This window comes from Oncorhynchus clarkii, chromosome 33 (assembly GCF_045791955.1).
Source record: "Oncorhynchus clarkii lewisi isolate Uvic-CL-2024 chromosome 33, UVic_Ocla_1.0, whole genome shotgun sequence".
Classification (NCBI taxonomy): domain Eukaryota; kingdom Metazoa; phylum Chordata; class Actinopteri; order Salmoniformes; family Salmonidae; genus Oncorhynchus; species Oncorhynchus clarkii.
The window spans coordinates 21,449,048-21,463,814 of NC_092179.1; the positions used below are offsets into that span (position 1 = coordinate 21,449,048).

At 41.7% G+C, this 14,767-nt stretch overlaps 1 protein-coding gene across 1 annotated transcript in view; it reads right to left on the reverse strand.

The window, feature by feature from the left end:
* LOC139393034 (anoctamin-4-like) overlaps positions 1–14,767 on the reverse strand; it is a 41,734-nt gene that overhangs the window by 12,613 nt on the left and 14,354 nt on the right. The window contains exons 4-15 of the mRNA XM_071141356.1: positions 10,689–10,883; positions 10,285–10,421; positions 9,807–9,959; positions 8,828–8,928; positions 8,432–8,476; positions 8,191–8,322; positions 7,626–7,732; positions 7,225–7,280; positions 6,694–6,815; positions 6,302–6,436; positions 5,904–6,000; positions 5,224–5,284 (exon numbers count right to left, since the gene is read on the reverse strand). Of these exons, the coding sequence (XP_070997457.1) occupies positions 5,224–5,284; positions 5,904–6,000; positions 6,302–6,436; positions 6,694–6,815; positions 7,225–7,280; positions 7,626–7,732; positions 8,191–8,322; positions 8,432–8,476; positions 8,828–8,928; positions 9,807–9,959; positions 10,285–10,421; positions 10,689–10,883 (1,341 nt within the window). The remainder of the gene's footprint in view (positions 1–5,223; positions 5,285–5,903; positions 6,001–6,301; positions 6,437–6,693; positions 6,816–7,224; positions 7,281–7,625; positions 7,733–8,190; positions 8,323–8,431; positions 8,477–8,827; positions 8,929–9,806; positions 9,960–10,284; positions 10,422–10,688; positions 10,884–14,767) is intronic.

Genomic DNA, 14,767 nt, shown 5'->3' on the forward strand with positions numbered 1-14,767 from the left:
CTTCAAGTAGTTCTCCACATTCAGATTGTAAGGTTCTGTATTTATTTTCTTAGTCAACCTTGTGTTCTATTTTGTTGTGTTCTTGAACGTAGCCCTGTTTCTTTGGGTTCTTGAACGTAGCCCTGTCTTTTATTTTTGTTCATTGATTTCACCTGTGTTAGTTACTCACGTGGTCTCATCAGCTCCTTATTTAGTTCAGTTCATTCTGTTTGTGGCTTTGTGAGGTATTGTTCGTTTTGACTCTACTAAGCCTTTTCCTAGGTCGTTTGTGAGAACTAGTTATAGCCTTCAGTCCTAGTTTTGATTTACTTGCCTGTTTGCTTTTACCTGTGTGTGACTATGATTCCTGCCTTCTGCAAAGGTGAAATAAACACCTGCTGCACTCTGCGAGTAAATCTACACCTTTTTCTCCCTGAGTATTCATTACACAGATAATACAATTATTTTGCAGCACAGTTGTTGGGTGCAAGGATTCATACTGTTACAGTTGTCTAAAATAATTCACTATTTTAGCTATTTAGGACAGACACTGTGCAATAGGTCATTTCACCAACAAGCCTCTGCTGCCTTTAAAGCACTGGAGAGAGAGGGTAGGCTCTCCTGAACAAAGTCCTTGGCAATGGGTAACCCATCCAAATCTGTTTACCAGTGTGTCACTTGACAATCAGAGCAGAGGCTGTACTAAGATCAGTTTAACTAGTAGCTCTGAATGGAAAGGCACATGTTTTAGTAGTTCCAGACAGTTCCATGAGGCCGGCCAGTGACTAGCGGGCTCTTTTGGTGGAAAGGCATGTTTCTGCAGAGATAGCAGCAAGGGAGCACACTTCAGGGGAGCACACTTCAGAGGAATGTTAATGAAGCGATTTCAATGGGTATTCTACTGTAGGTGAATGCCAAGAAATAGTCAGTGTTGGACAACAGCAAGGCCCTGCAGCAAGATCCCCTGCTCTCCAGACAAACCCAGGTAGGTTGAGTTGTATACTTATTTACTGGCAGTCCAACGATACTGTATTGCAGGATTCCTCAACTAGATTCAGCCTTGGGCCAATTTTTTTCTTTAGTGGTTCGTCAGGGGATCAGAACATAATTAGAAATAAATTGTAGACTGCAAAAAGACAGTCCAAACAGATGTTTGACTAAAACATAATAATTTAAAACCTTGCTTGCATTAGTATATGATCAAGTTGTGTCTCTCTATAATGCGTGGGAATACTTGGGAACAGATTCCTTAAATTAAAAAAAACTTATAGCTGATTAACTTCTTTTTTTTACAGTCTTTTCTGTCCAACAAAATCCCCCCCAACATTGTTTAGCTCAGAACTTTGGGGACCAAATAAATCCACCCGCGGGCCACAGTTGGGGAACTATGCAGTAGTAAGTATCTTAGGACCTATGCAGTTATTTAGCCTCGATTAATCCCAAATGTATTTTAAATGTTTTGCTTTATTGTCATAATTTTATAGCTGTGGTTCCACTGGTATGCACCTACATGATTATCAGTGTGTCTGGATAGTGTCAGATAAAATACTCAAATGTAAACGTGAATGTAATTGCACTACAGAAAATTCTTAGAATCTACCAGTTGAATGAGCACTGAATGCAGTTAGGTTGTTTATCACTTGTAGATTTTCCATAATTTGCTCTAGCAACAACTGTTTAACGTTTTCAGCTGATCTACTTTGTTGTATGCATTTGAGTGAAGCACAGTTCACGCAATACATTTGACCTTTGAAGTACTGTACCTTTGTAGCAAGGAGATAACATTGCCAATTTGTGACTGATTAAAGGCAGGGTTAGATAAAACAAATACTTTTAGTAGACATTGCACTCAAGAGAATGATTTGTGGAGATTTAGTGTAACAATGGCCTGCATTTGACCACATTAACCTATACATGAGCCTCGCTAACACATTAGATAACAAGTTAGATAACACATTAGGGAAGTGATCCGCGATAGGTGAAACGGCATCACTGGACACCCCACCCGCATTTGTTATTGTTTTGAGGAAATGAGCATCCAGCATCGTGGTAAAAGTACATCGTAGTACATACTCTGCAGTTCTCTGGCGTGTGCAATGATATCCGAGGGAAAAACAATTAGTTGTTTGAAGTAACGTCTTTGTTGTAATATCGCAAACGGATGTGGCAGTTTCACCGCTGGAGTCCAGCTTTAAGTACACATGAAGCCTACGTAAAGCCATCACCAACGACCACATGAAGCCTACGTAAAGCCATCACCAATGACCACATGAAGCCTACGTAAAGCCATCACCAACGACCACATGAAGCCTACGTAAAGCCATCACCAACGACCACATGAAGCCTACGTAAAGCCATCACCAACGACCACATGAAGCCTACGTAAAGCCATCACCAACGACCACATGAAGCCTACGTAAAGCCATCACCAACGACCACATGAAGCCTACGTAAAGCCATCACCAACGACCACATGAAGCCTACGTAAAGCCATCACCAACGACCACATGAAGCCTACGTAAAGCCATCACCAACGACCACATGAAGCCTACGTAATGCCATCACCAACGACCACATGAAGCCTACGTAAAGCCATCACCAACGACCACATGAAGTCTACGTAAAGCCATCACCAACGACCACATGAAGCCTACGTAAAGCCATCACCAACGACCACATGAAGTCTACGTAAAGCCATCACCAACGACCACATGAAGCCTACGTAAAGCCATCACCAACGACCACATGAAGCCTACGTAAAGCCATCACCAACGACCACATGAAGCCTACGTAAAGCCATCACCAACGACCACATGAAGCCTACGTAAAAGCCATCACCAACGACCACTGATCAACACGTGACCATTTTAAACAGTATGACAAAATCATGACTCATGAAGAAGTATGCAATCAGTAACCATAGGTACTAACTTACACTGAAGAAACATGCATACCCTACTGTCACAAACTCTTATGAAAGAATTATGTCAGCCTCTGTCAAGTCCAAAATGTTATCTAAAGCAATCTGTGGTTAACACTACATGCTAATGTCTCCATCTTGTCTAGATAGGCCCTGGTCCTGTGTAAAGGAGGTGATCGATGGGCCATCCCCAGAATGACAGCTTCTCTCTGGACCTTTCCCAGCCAGACGTCTGGGTCTGGGACAATGAACCTAAGCCAATGGCGGGTGAGTGAATCACATTCGTTGTGGTGACACACTCATATAAATCAAGTGCTATATTTCCACGTGAAAATGGCCTAGAATGCACCTTGGACTATTGCTCCATTGTGTGTGTTGGTTAATTCATTCTTCTTGGTTAAACTGAATCTAAATAGTTGACTTACAGTACAGTATTATATGTAGTGTTTAATGAATACCCGATCCAATGTATGTTGAAGTTAAATCCCTCTATACCATAAATTGCTCACCATAAAATATGAACGACAGGGACATTTATTAGAGTGGTTTCCATTAGCCCTGAAGACAATGTCTGAATTTGCAGTGCAATCAATAATTGAAAAACTAAGAACTACAGCTATTTTAATGAGTCACAGTCTGGCAGCGCTCACCGCCTGAGATTTGGAAGTTACCAAGCTCTCTGAGAAGAATAGAAGATACATGTATTTCTCATTTGAACTATCTGGAAAATAGAGAGGACTGGTAATATGGATTAGTGTTTGGGCAGTTTACAGTCCGGTATCTACAGTGTATTAAAGCCATAGTTCATGCCTATTGTTCAATTGTGTACATTTCTGGAATACAGATGGAAGAGGACTGGTGTGGAAGAGTAAATTACATTTGTAATCTTATATGACCTGTTAGACACAGGCCATCCTGTTCTTTGTATTGTCTTTAAGGTTGTTCTGTTCCCTGATATGTAATATAACCAGTCTGTTTTAGAACTGTTTCTAAACTGCCCTGTTCTAATTTCATGTCAATATTTCATGGTTCTTGTTATCCAAGGATGTATGGGGGAGTGGATATGTCCTTGATATGATTGGTCTTTCTCAAGGTCTACTATCTGTGGTGATAAGTAGAAGTACCGGACTCATTTGAAGTGCATGTGAAACACCCCGCCCATCCTTGGTCTGTATAAAATGTCTGTGGAGAACAAATAGCGAGTCAAATTGGTTTTCCCTTGCATGCATGGTCTGTATAAAATGTCTGTGGAGAACAAATAGCGAGTCAAATTGGTTTTCCCTTGCATGCATGCTCGTAATAAAGCTTTTTATATTGAGATCGGACTGCCTTTTTCCACCACACTGGTTAGAGTCTACAACTTCTGTATGGTTACTTTGCTATACGTTGCAAAGGGCTTGGCCCTGGCCATTAGGAGCGCTTGTCCAGAGGTGCTTGGTCTAATCTGGGTCCATTTCCCCAGGGACATTTTGGATAAACTGTAGACATTTGATCATCCCTTCCTCCATGTCAGTCTACCAGCTTTGCTCTCTTCCTTTATCTCACTCACTCTTTCTCTCCCTAACTCTTTTTCCCCACCTGTCTTCTCACACAGTCGCCCAGGTCTTCATTTGGCTGGCGCTTCTGTTGGCCTTTGGCCTGCAGTTCTACCTAGCTGTGTTCTGCCTGCTGAAGTGCTGGAGTTTTGACACGAGGCTAAAGCAGGCTCTTAAAAACCTGCCCTCTACGGGGAAACTCCTCACAACAGGTAGGTCTATTCCAGGGATGTTGCCTTGACAGTGCAGTGATCAATGAACTGACCAAGGCAAATATGTAGTTTGACAAAAACTTTTGTTTTTCTTTTATCAAAACCACTGAGCACTTTCGATCGCACTACATTCCGAAATCAAAAGTTAAGCAGGTTGAAATGCGACCTTTCATTCGACTAAACAGGAGGCAATGTTAATAAGACCTGTATTCCATATGTTTCAGTCCCTTCCTCCATCATTCAACTTCCAGAGGACTTGAAGAGTGTGAAACCACCGGCTTACTGTCGTTATGACGTAGAAGTGGCTGAATCCTCCCTGCCTAGACCCTGCTGCTATGACGATGAGGAGGCTGGACCCTGCACTAACTCTCCCTATACACCTTTTCCCTGGGATCTTGTGCAATGCTGAGGAGGACCCTGTAACACTTCACTGTAAATAATGTAACTTCAATATAGTGTGCATGGAATCCTGACCCATTAAACTTAAGTGAGTTAATTCTTAAACTTTATTTTACAATAAAATAAGATTTGTTTTAAATTGAACCTATAATATTTATACTAAATGAAAAAAACTCACCCCACACAGCCATGAATACCGCAAAGAAAACTGTTGCTCCGTTGTCAAAAAGATGGGTGACCTAAAGCCAAGAAACACATCAATAGCAATTGCTTAGAGAAATGATTTCTGAAAACATGAATTCAGTACAAACATACAGTAGTCACATTTGTATATAAAGATTACAAAGGAGGGCTGTTCGTTAGACATTTTCCAGAGCAAGCTCACAAAGTAGTCCCGTGTAGCTCAGTTGGTAGAGCATGACGTTTGAAACGCCAGGGTAGTGGGTTCGATTCCCATGAGGGACCAGTATGAAAATGTATTCATTCACTACTACAAGTTGCTCTGGATAAGAGCGTCTGCTAAATAACAAAATGTGAAGTAAAAAGGTTACCTTGCTAAACGTGTTATACTTATGTTACTGTGGCATAGCTCTGGAGTAAATGTTTGCAAAAAATGCTATATTTTTCTAAAAAGTATGACAAAATCACTGTTCCTGGAGAGCTGCAGTGTATGCAGGCTTTTGTTTCAGCCCAGCTCTAACGCAAAATAATTGTGGTCTAAATTTATGACCATTATTAGTTAATCATTTGAATCACACCCAGTGGCTCTCCAGGATCGGAATTAGCCACAACTGCCCTGATGTTTGTCAGCAGTGCTCAGTCTGGGGCAAACGTTTAACATGGTAGTACGGAAGTCACCTTAGCATAGATGCAGCTGTCTGAGAGTCTCAGGTAGGGGCAGTACTCGTCACATATGGGGCACATGATGATGTCAGTGGCCTGGCAGATTTCTTTACTGGAGAATCACAGACAACCTTTAGCCTGGTTCCATACACTCATCAATTCTTAATGCATTTATCAGCCTGTGTCAGTGCTGCCACACGACTAAGGCATTGATAGCATTGGTAATAGACTTCTACCAGACTAAGGCCAAATTTACACCAGTGTAAAGCATGCGTCTGTTTGGTATATTTTCTAGTGGAAGAACACAAGACCAAACATAGTGAAGGATAAAATATGTATAAAATACTAAGATAAAACAATGAGGGAAAACCTAATTAAAGAAGACCAATGAGTATTAGGTGAGCTCACATTACCTGACCTGGCAGTGGTCTAGGGTGAACCAGCCGTAGAGGAAGACCAAGAGCCCAACCAGCGCCGCAGGGAACAGCATCCCAGTGTACCAACCCAGCCAGGCAAAATAGAGACCAATTTTCTCCCCGAAGTACCGCCTGACAACACCGCCAGGAGACAAACATCAACAAACAGGTCATTTGGTACCACCATTGCAATGATGTTGTGGCTTCATACGTTTTTAATAATCTAGTAAATTCACTCCTTCATTGATTAATTCATGTGGCTTTAATACATGTGGCTGGTGAAGTTGTATTGCTTGCAGGATCTAGGGACAACCTACAAGGTGCAGATAATACATTGTATTAGACCCGTGATGTCCTTCTAGAGCAGGAGTGTTAACACAGTGTTGTACCTTATGAGGTCCAGTGGCTGGTACTTGTACCACACACCCCACCAGGCCCAGCATTCATACAGCAAGTGTCTGTGGTTCTCTGCCCCATGCGTCCGGATGGAGTTCTTACTTCTGTAGCTCCCCTGTTAACACACACACACACACACACACACACACACACACACACACACACACACACACACACACACACACACACACACACACACACACACGTAATGTACCATCATAACTACAGATGTAGGATCTTAATTTGATCACTCTTTGTTGCTGACAGGAAATGCAAACTTGTAGTGTATTTGAGTTTTAAAAAAGCTTCTAAAGTTTATCATTTCCACTTTGAAATATCAGACTTGATTGGCCCTAACAAAAAATGTATCAACCCCTACAAAAATGTCAATTAATTATAAACCACATAATTCACATTCCCGGTTGCCGCAGGATCATTTTCCTGCTGCAGCGAACTGGCTCAAATGAAGACCCTACACGTGATATTTCTCTGCCAAGCCAATGTGTGAAGTGTCAGTGCATTACCTCATGAAGGGGAAAAGCTGCTTCGTATGAACTATTGCTCAAAAGACGATTCAGCCCTGGAGCATGAACAAGAACATGAAGACACCGTCAATAACTCTACACACCAGAGACATGCTGTATCTCAAACGTGGGACACATCTAGCAGTGAACTTCTACTACTTGGAGAGGTGCCAGGTAGCCTAGCGGTTAGGAGTGTTGGTCCAGTAATTGAAAGGTTGCTGATTCGAATCCCTGAGCCGACTAGGTGAAAAATCTGTCAATGTACCCTTGAGCAAGGCACTTAACCCTAATTGCTCCTGCAAGTCTCTCTGGATAAGAGCGTCTGCTAAATGACTACAATGTAAATGTATTAACCAGAGGCCATTTGTAACTGTGTTAGATGATGATGATGACAATCTCACCCATTTTGTCTTTGCCCTCCTCATATTTGACCCTTTGCAAGATATGATGGACGATGCGACTCCTGGTGGCGTTGTTGAAGAACGTGTCTTTGTTGTGAATGGTGAAACTGGAACATAATATAGATACAGAAAAGGTTCCTAGATCATATTTCTTCTAGATCGTTCCATTGATTGAACTTTTGAAAAGCACACCATTTTGTCCTGATGTCATCTCAGTGCATTCTATATAATTTAGCCTCGAAGGGTGCTTGTGAGCCCCCCATAAAGGGCCCTAAAATTAGACCTCACCCACAAGGAAATTTTATTAATTTGTTTACATAGCAAAAATGTGGTACCCTAAAACTAAGAATTGTGGTTTAAAGATGGAAGACATTGATTAATCTTCACCTTTTGTGTTAGTAAGGAAAAAACATATACCAGACTGGTGGTGGACACACACACACACACACACACACACACACACACACACACACACACACACACACACACACACACACACACACACACACACACACACACACACACACACACACACACACACACACACACACACACACACACTCACTGATGTATTCTGGAGCGACTGAAGGGGGCGGTAAAGCTCTCGTTCTCCTCCAGGTCAGGGAGGGTGTTGTTGTCAAACTTCATGGGTTTGCGAGGCAGCCATCCTCGAAATCTGTTGATTCTCTTCTCCATCCTGGATGGTGACAGAAAGACCTCCAAAAATCACACATCACACACAGCCAGAGAGCATTAACATTAGTGTTGTGCCCCAAAATTCAATCAATAAATCAATTAGCACTCACCTACTCATGAACTTGTACCGTCGATGCATGTAATAGATTTTCCTCCTGAAAACCCCCACAACATGATCAACTATTAAACTATAAAAAATCTCAGTGCATTAATGCATTGCAGTGGCCTGGGCGGTCTAGCAGTCTAGGTCACTTATGCCTCGGGAACACATGTACCGGTGCTCGTGTTAGAATCTGACCCCTCTAGAGGCCTCACCATTCTACCTAATAAAAGTGCATTGCAAATAACTGTAGATTCATAGTGAGAGAGAGAGAGAGAGAGAGAGAGAGAGAGAGAGAGAGAGAGAGAGAGAGAGAGAGAGAGAGAGAGAGAGAGAGAGAGAGAGACAATGTGTGTGTGGTGGGAACCTGTCTGTCGATGTGATTTATGTGTGTTCGTCTCCCCACCTGAACGGCATCCGAATGTTCATAAGCTCTGCGTAGCGACACAGCACCTCCCAGGGAGCATGCAGCTTCAGGAAGATCACATCACTGTTGCACACAGACAACTGTTTAAGGGGAAAAGACCCAGCATTAGAAGTATTATGTCCTGTTGATACTATTTCTTAGAAGAGTTTCTTAGCACATAAAAACATTTGAATAATATAAAATCTAATGTTTTAAATAAAAATGTTTCTATTCTAAATCATGTTGCCACTCATGTATCCAGCTTCAGTAGAGAGGTTTATGGACTTCATAATTGGGCATAAAGAGGAAAGGGACAGTTGAAATATTGATTTTCTTTTCTCTCTCATCATTTCCTGTGACATCAATTTCCTGTGACTGATCTCAGAACAGTTAACAGACATTTGCTGTCATGGCCGCGGAATAGTTTTTACTAGGATCTTTAAAAGATACCAAACTATGTGAGTTTGATTTCTTCAAAATCCCAGTAGCACAGCTATATAGTCAGTACTGCATTATCTGATAATTTCCAGAAGAATTCTACCTTGCATCTTGCTGTCATCATAAGCAGTCTGACTATACAGTAGGTCAAAGAAAAAGCTACCCTCGCAGATCCTAAAAATAACAAAGCATCTCCGTGCAGGAGAGAAGCAAATGATGATGTTAAAAGAGAGAAGAAGAGGCATAGTCTCTTTGAATGCTCCACATGATGACCTTGATGTTACTGCGTCAGCACACTAGGCGTCAGCCACTCAGACACATGCAAAAGCACACACACACGCACACACTCAGCACAATTGCTTCCCTGCTCCTTCTAAACAGGATTGAGGGTGAAACTTGCCATCAGCACATTTGTGTTGGTTTATGAGTGACAGGCAGAGCTTCAGTGACTACTGTAATACTGTCATACTATAATATGGTGTTACTGTAATACTATGTTACTGTAATACTATAATATACTGTAATACTCAGTAGTACTCGCCTCCTTCTCCATCTGCAAGCCCTCGGCCCGGATGTTGCGCTCAAATATTTCCCTCTTCTCCGACTGTGGACCAGACTTCCTGTAAACCAGGATGTAGTCAATGTGGCACTTGCCATCGCTGAAGCACAAGCCACTGGACCTACTTCTCCCTACCTGGGGAGAGAAACAGAGGGAGGGAGTAACCACTATAAGGTTGTTTTGACCCAAAGTGACTTTAATATATTTTACCATTAGCACTGCTTAACATTTACAGAGGCGGTTGAGCTAAAGTGCTTTGCACATAAGCACAAGATCTAAATATGCTTTTCCAAGGGTTATATATCACACTACCGTAGTAAGAAACCAATGAGCTCACCCTAAGAAGACTAAACGTCTTTACAGATCCCCCAAGGAGGATAAGAATAACACTGACAGCAGCCAGCTCCAACCCACAATGACCATACGTGCTTTATGGACACACCTGTAATTGACCTCTCACCTCTGGTGCCGGGTCAGTCCTGGTGTTGTCGTCCAGGATGCTACTGGTCTCGGGGTCAAGCAGGGTTGAGTCGCCATCTTTGGACGGAGTGCTCAGCCCCTCCAAACTCTCCATTAACAACTTCACATCCTTCAAAACTGGATAGAACATCAGCAGAAAACCCAGTGTCACTTATCAAACCCTCAATATGTTGTTGATTCTGTGAACACCTAGATTACTTCCTAACTCACTTAATCTAACAAAAACATTTACTGAAGTGCATGACTACCACTCAGAATTCAACTTCACAAAAGTTTTTTTGTCTCATAAAAGTTGCTCTTTAAAAAGATGCTGCACAACAGTCACTGTGGTAATGTTATTTGGTTGAGGTACCCCTTTAACTAAGGAGGTGCCAAATGGCTTACCGTGGGGTGGCACGTTGTCCTGTGTGCTGGGGGAATCAGGAGCCCCAGCCAAGGACACCTCCATTCTGACTGGTGACCTGTTGGGGGGGAAGGAGAAATCCGCAGCCTCAACCCCAGGGGCCGGGGCCCGCAGAACTCTGCGTCTGTGGGGGCTCTGCCACTGGAGCTCAGCCCCATGTAGAGAGATACTCACACCTGGGACATAGAGAGAGAGAGAGAGAGACCGATTGAGAGAGAAAAAGAGACAGTGAGTGCGAGACAGTGAGAGAGAGAGAGACAGAGACAGTCGGAGAAAGACAGTGAGAGACAGAGAGGAGAAGGAGAGAATTCATCATATAATCAACCATCAGTAAAGTCTGAGGCCCCACATTTAGTGAAAAACAGAGATGACAGAAAAGAGGGTGAAAGGTATTATTATCAGAGCTCAGGAAATAAAGTAAAATAAAACCCACATAGTTAAATAAAGGTTCTTTAAAATAAAAATAACCTAACAGTAAGGGAGCTGGAACATTTACGTTGTAACGTTTGAGACCTTATCAAACCTTCAGGAGACATCTTCTGTTGGTTAGGAAATGGGAGATAGGTGAATTCAGAGCCTTATATAGTAGTGCTGGGAAATGCCAGGGAGTTCACGATACGATGTTATCATCTCGATACTTAGGTTCCGACATTATAATGTATGGTGAATCTCACGATTCTATATGTATGGTGATTCTATATGCGATTCGATACTGTGATTTGATTGTGATTCGATGTTTCAAACATATTGCTCATGTCCGCTGCAGAGAGACGAGCGCCAGCCATGACGAAACTAGTTTTCATCAGTCAGGGAAATATAAGTGCTGAAACCATGTTGGCTTACTATTTAAAAAGAAGACGGAGAACAAGATATAGGATGTAAATACCTGAATTTTGGCGCAGGTTGGCGTCACAGCCGATAGCGCTAGCTAACACTACCTATAGTAGCAACATTTAAAAAAATACTTTGTGTCAAATATTGATATAATATTGTCCCAAAATAATGCACCCCCCCCCCCCCCCCCCCCCCCCCAATCACTATTAGACAGGCATGCAAATCATGAGTAAGCTTTACAGTGGCCACAAACAAGATGTAGAAATATATCATATCTATGGCTATACAGTCGTGTCTGAGATGATTGACACCCTTAATAAAGATGAGCAACAAAATACTGTATAAAGTAAACAATACAAACACTGAGGTATATTGTTTGCGATTTTTTGTTGTTGATACTAATGCAATTGATCAGACAAATAAATTGTGTTCCCTGAAGTGATCCTGTGCGCCCGCTGAGGAGCCATTATCTAACATGGCCTAGTGAGTAGGCTAACAACAACCCCTCTGAAGAGGTCTGCGACCCACTCTTCCATCTGACGAGCCTGGGCTCTGGGGAAGGTCGTCGCTGGTCTGAACGCTGAATTTCCCTTTGTGACAGCTCCGCGACTCAGCAGAATTTCTGCTGAGCCCCAGACATACAGAGAAGGAGAACGCTCAACGCTCACGCCCTTCCCGCAGTGGCTGAGGTATTGAAATAACAGCAGGTAATAAAACCACCACAAACTCTTTCTTCCTGGATGAAATCGATGGGCGGGTTCCCTCAATGACTTCAGTTGTAATAAACGTTTCACTCAGCCATCAGCTGCTAGGAGGTATTTTATAGTGTTAGTAGAGGTTACTGCAGCCCCAGAGGAGATGTGAGTGATAAAAGCTAGGGCACTATAGAAATCGAATGATTCCATCACATTTGAAAGAGTTGTCTAACGCAGCTCTGCCGGTCTGAATTCACACATCAAAGCATATCATTTGCACACTTTAAAATTCCATCTGTGCCAATCAAAATCCAAATGACCTGCTACTTCCAAACACAAGGTCTATATCGTGCTGTTACCACGCCTACCACAGTACCCTCTAAATTCAAGATTAAGCATAAATCACAACATTGAGAAAACCACTTTACATTTAAGATATACTTTACATGATTTATATTAACTAGTCAGTAGATTAGACCCTGGAAAATTATAAATATTGAACATGACAAGATGATTGGCCTACTAATAGACCATTAGGTTGATTTATGTTGGATGATAAGATATGATATAAGCATAGAAGCCTAGCTGTCCATAGAGAAACATAAAGCCAATCAATAATTAACAACAGTGTTTTTGTTGCCTCTGAGTGACCACTGGGCAGCAGCACACACACATTTTAGTCATTTAGTAGATGCTCTTATCCAGAAAAACATACAGTAGTTAGAGCATATATTTTCATACTTTTCCAATACTGGTCCCCCCTGGGAATCAAAACCACAACCCTGGCGTTGCAAGTGCCAAGCTCTACCAAGTGAGCCACACGCACGCACACATAACTTGTTTAGAGACACTGAATGCACAAAACCCAAACTGATTTACACAGAGTCAGACAGTCACAGAGCAGAGTCAATCAGGCATATCTGCTGCATAAATGATGTAATATGCCAGGGCGATATGTATACTGTAGCTAAGAATGTAATACTAAGTGTATGTTGTGTAGTAAGCTGTTAGTAGCCCATGTGCCTCAGCCTAATCACTTGGTTAATTTTCACCAATGTGGCATTGTAAACACATAATTTGTGGCAGGTGTGTGGTTACTTGGTAACTTTTTTTGAACAGTTTTGACAGTGCTACTGATAGTAGTGGTGGCGCTTGGCTTGCACATGCAAATTCAGGACAGACAACATTCTGTAATAGAATTGTGTTATTTAACGTGTCAAATTAAAAGCTTATTTATTGCGTCAAATAGTGTTATATGACGTGTATATTTTTTGACACGCAAATACCCAAACGGCGTTCAATGTGCCTCACCCTAATAATTTGGTCTATTTTCACCTCTTAATTTTGCCTACTGTTCTAACTTGGTGGTGCACAGGTAGCCTATAACCTGTTTTAGAGAAATGTAATAATTGAATATTGTAAGAGCTTTCATTGTCTGTTTATGTGCCCCCTTTATTTATCCTACGGTTCTGACGTTGTACAGGGAGTACACTGTAAGAACGGCCCATGTTCTGAATTCTGTCGCTGTACATTTCAAAAGTGCTGAACAAATAGTTATATTGACTACGTCCGTCGTCGCTCGCTCATTAATGTCTTAATCGTAATTACGGATTGCCTCTTATCTGCTTGTCGTCCTCTAATGCCATCGTTTGTACATCTCAATTGTCAGTAGCAACCACATTTGTTTAAGCAAGTCATCCATATCAGCTATGTTTTTTAAAATGGCAGTAAATGAGGCTGAGTTAACTTTCTTTGCTGCCAGACAAGGCTCAGCTGACAGCCAGGTGTAGCAGTGGTAAGGTGTTGGGACTCTGCTGTTGGGACAGCTTTAACCCTAACAGTTTGTGGGCACCGTTTGTCACCGTTACAGTGCAATTAATGTATTATTTAGCGTTGTCTTGTGTAGTGGCTTTGCTGGCTGCATCCCACATTTTGTTTGTTTGCCCCACCGAGATTTACATGCTAAAATCGCCACTGTTTAGCTAACATGATTTAGCCTGGCTCACAATTCACAGCAAATTGTATTGGTCACCTACACATATTTAGCAGGTGTTATTTTGGGTGTAGCGAAATGCTTGTGTTCCTGGCTCCAACTGTGCAGTAATATCTAACAATTCACAACAATAGTGTTTCCTACAAAATAATAATTCTGTCAAGAGTCAAATAATTTTTCCCTCATTCACATAAATGTCACCTTTTACATGATGAAAAAGAGATTGTTAGTATTGATTCAGAATTTTTCTTTTACATTGATTCTGTATGTAATTCTATGGCTTAAACAGTCGGCACTCATTAGATCTGTATCATTATAAGACTCTCCGTCACACCTGCATTTGAGTGATTCCATACGAAACCAGGACAAAATGCAATAAATATGCCAACTCTAATTAATTATTTCTCAATTACACTTTGATACAAATGTCAAATATGTCAACAATGCTCCCCTCCCAAAAATGAAATGAATAAAATGGTGAAAATCCCCCCAAAATCATGGTATTTCTTTGTCCTGGTTTCATATGGAATCGCCACTC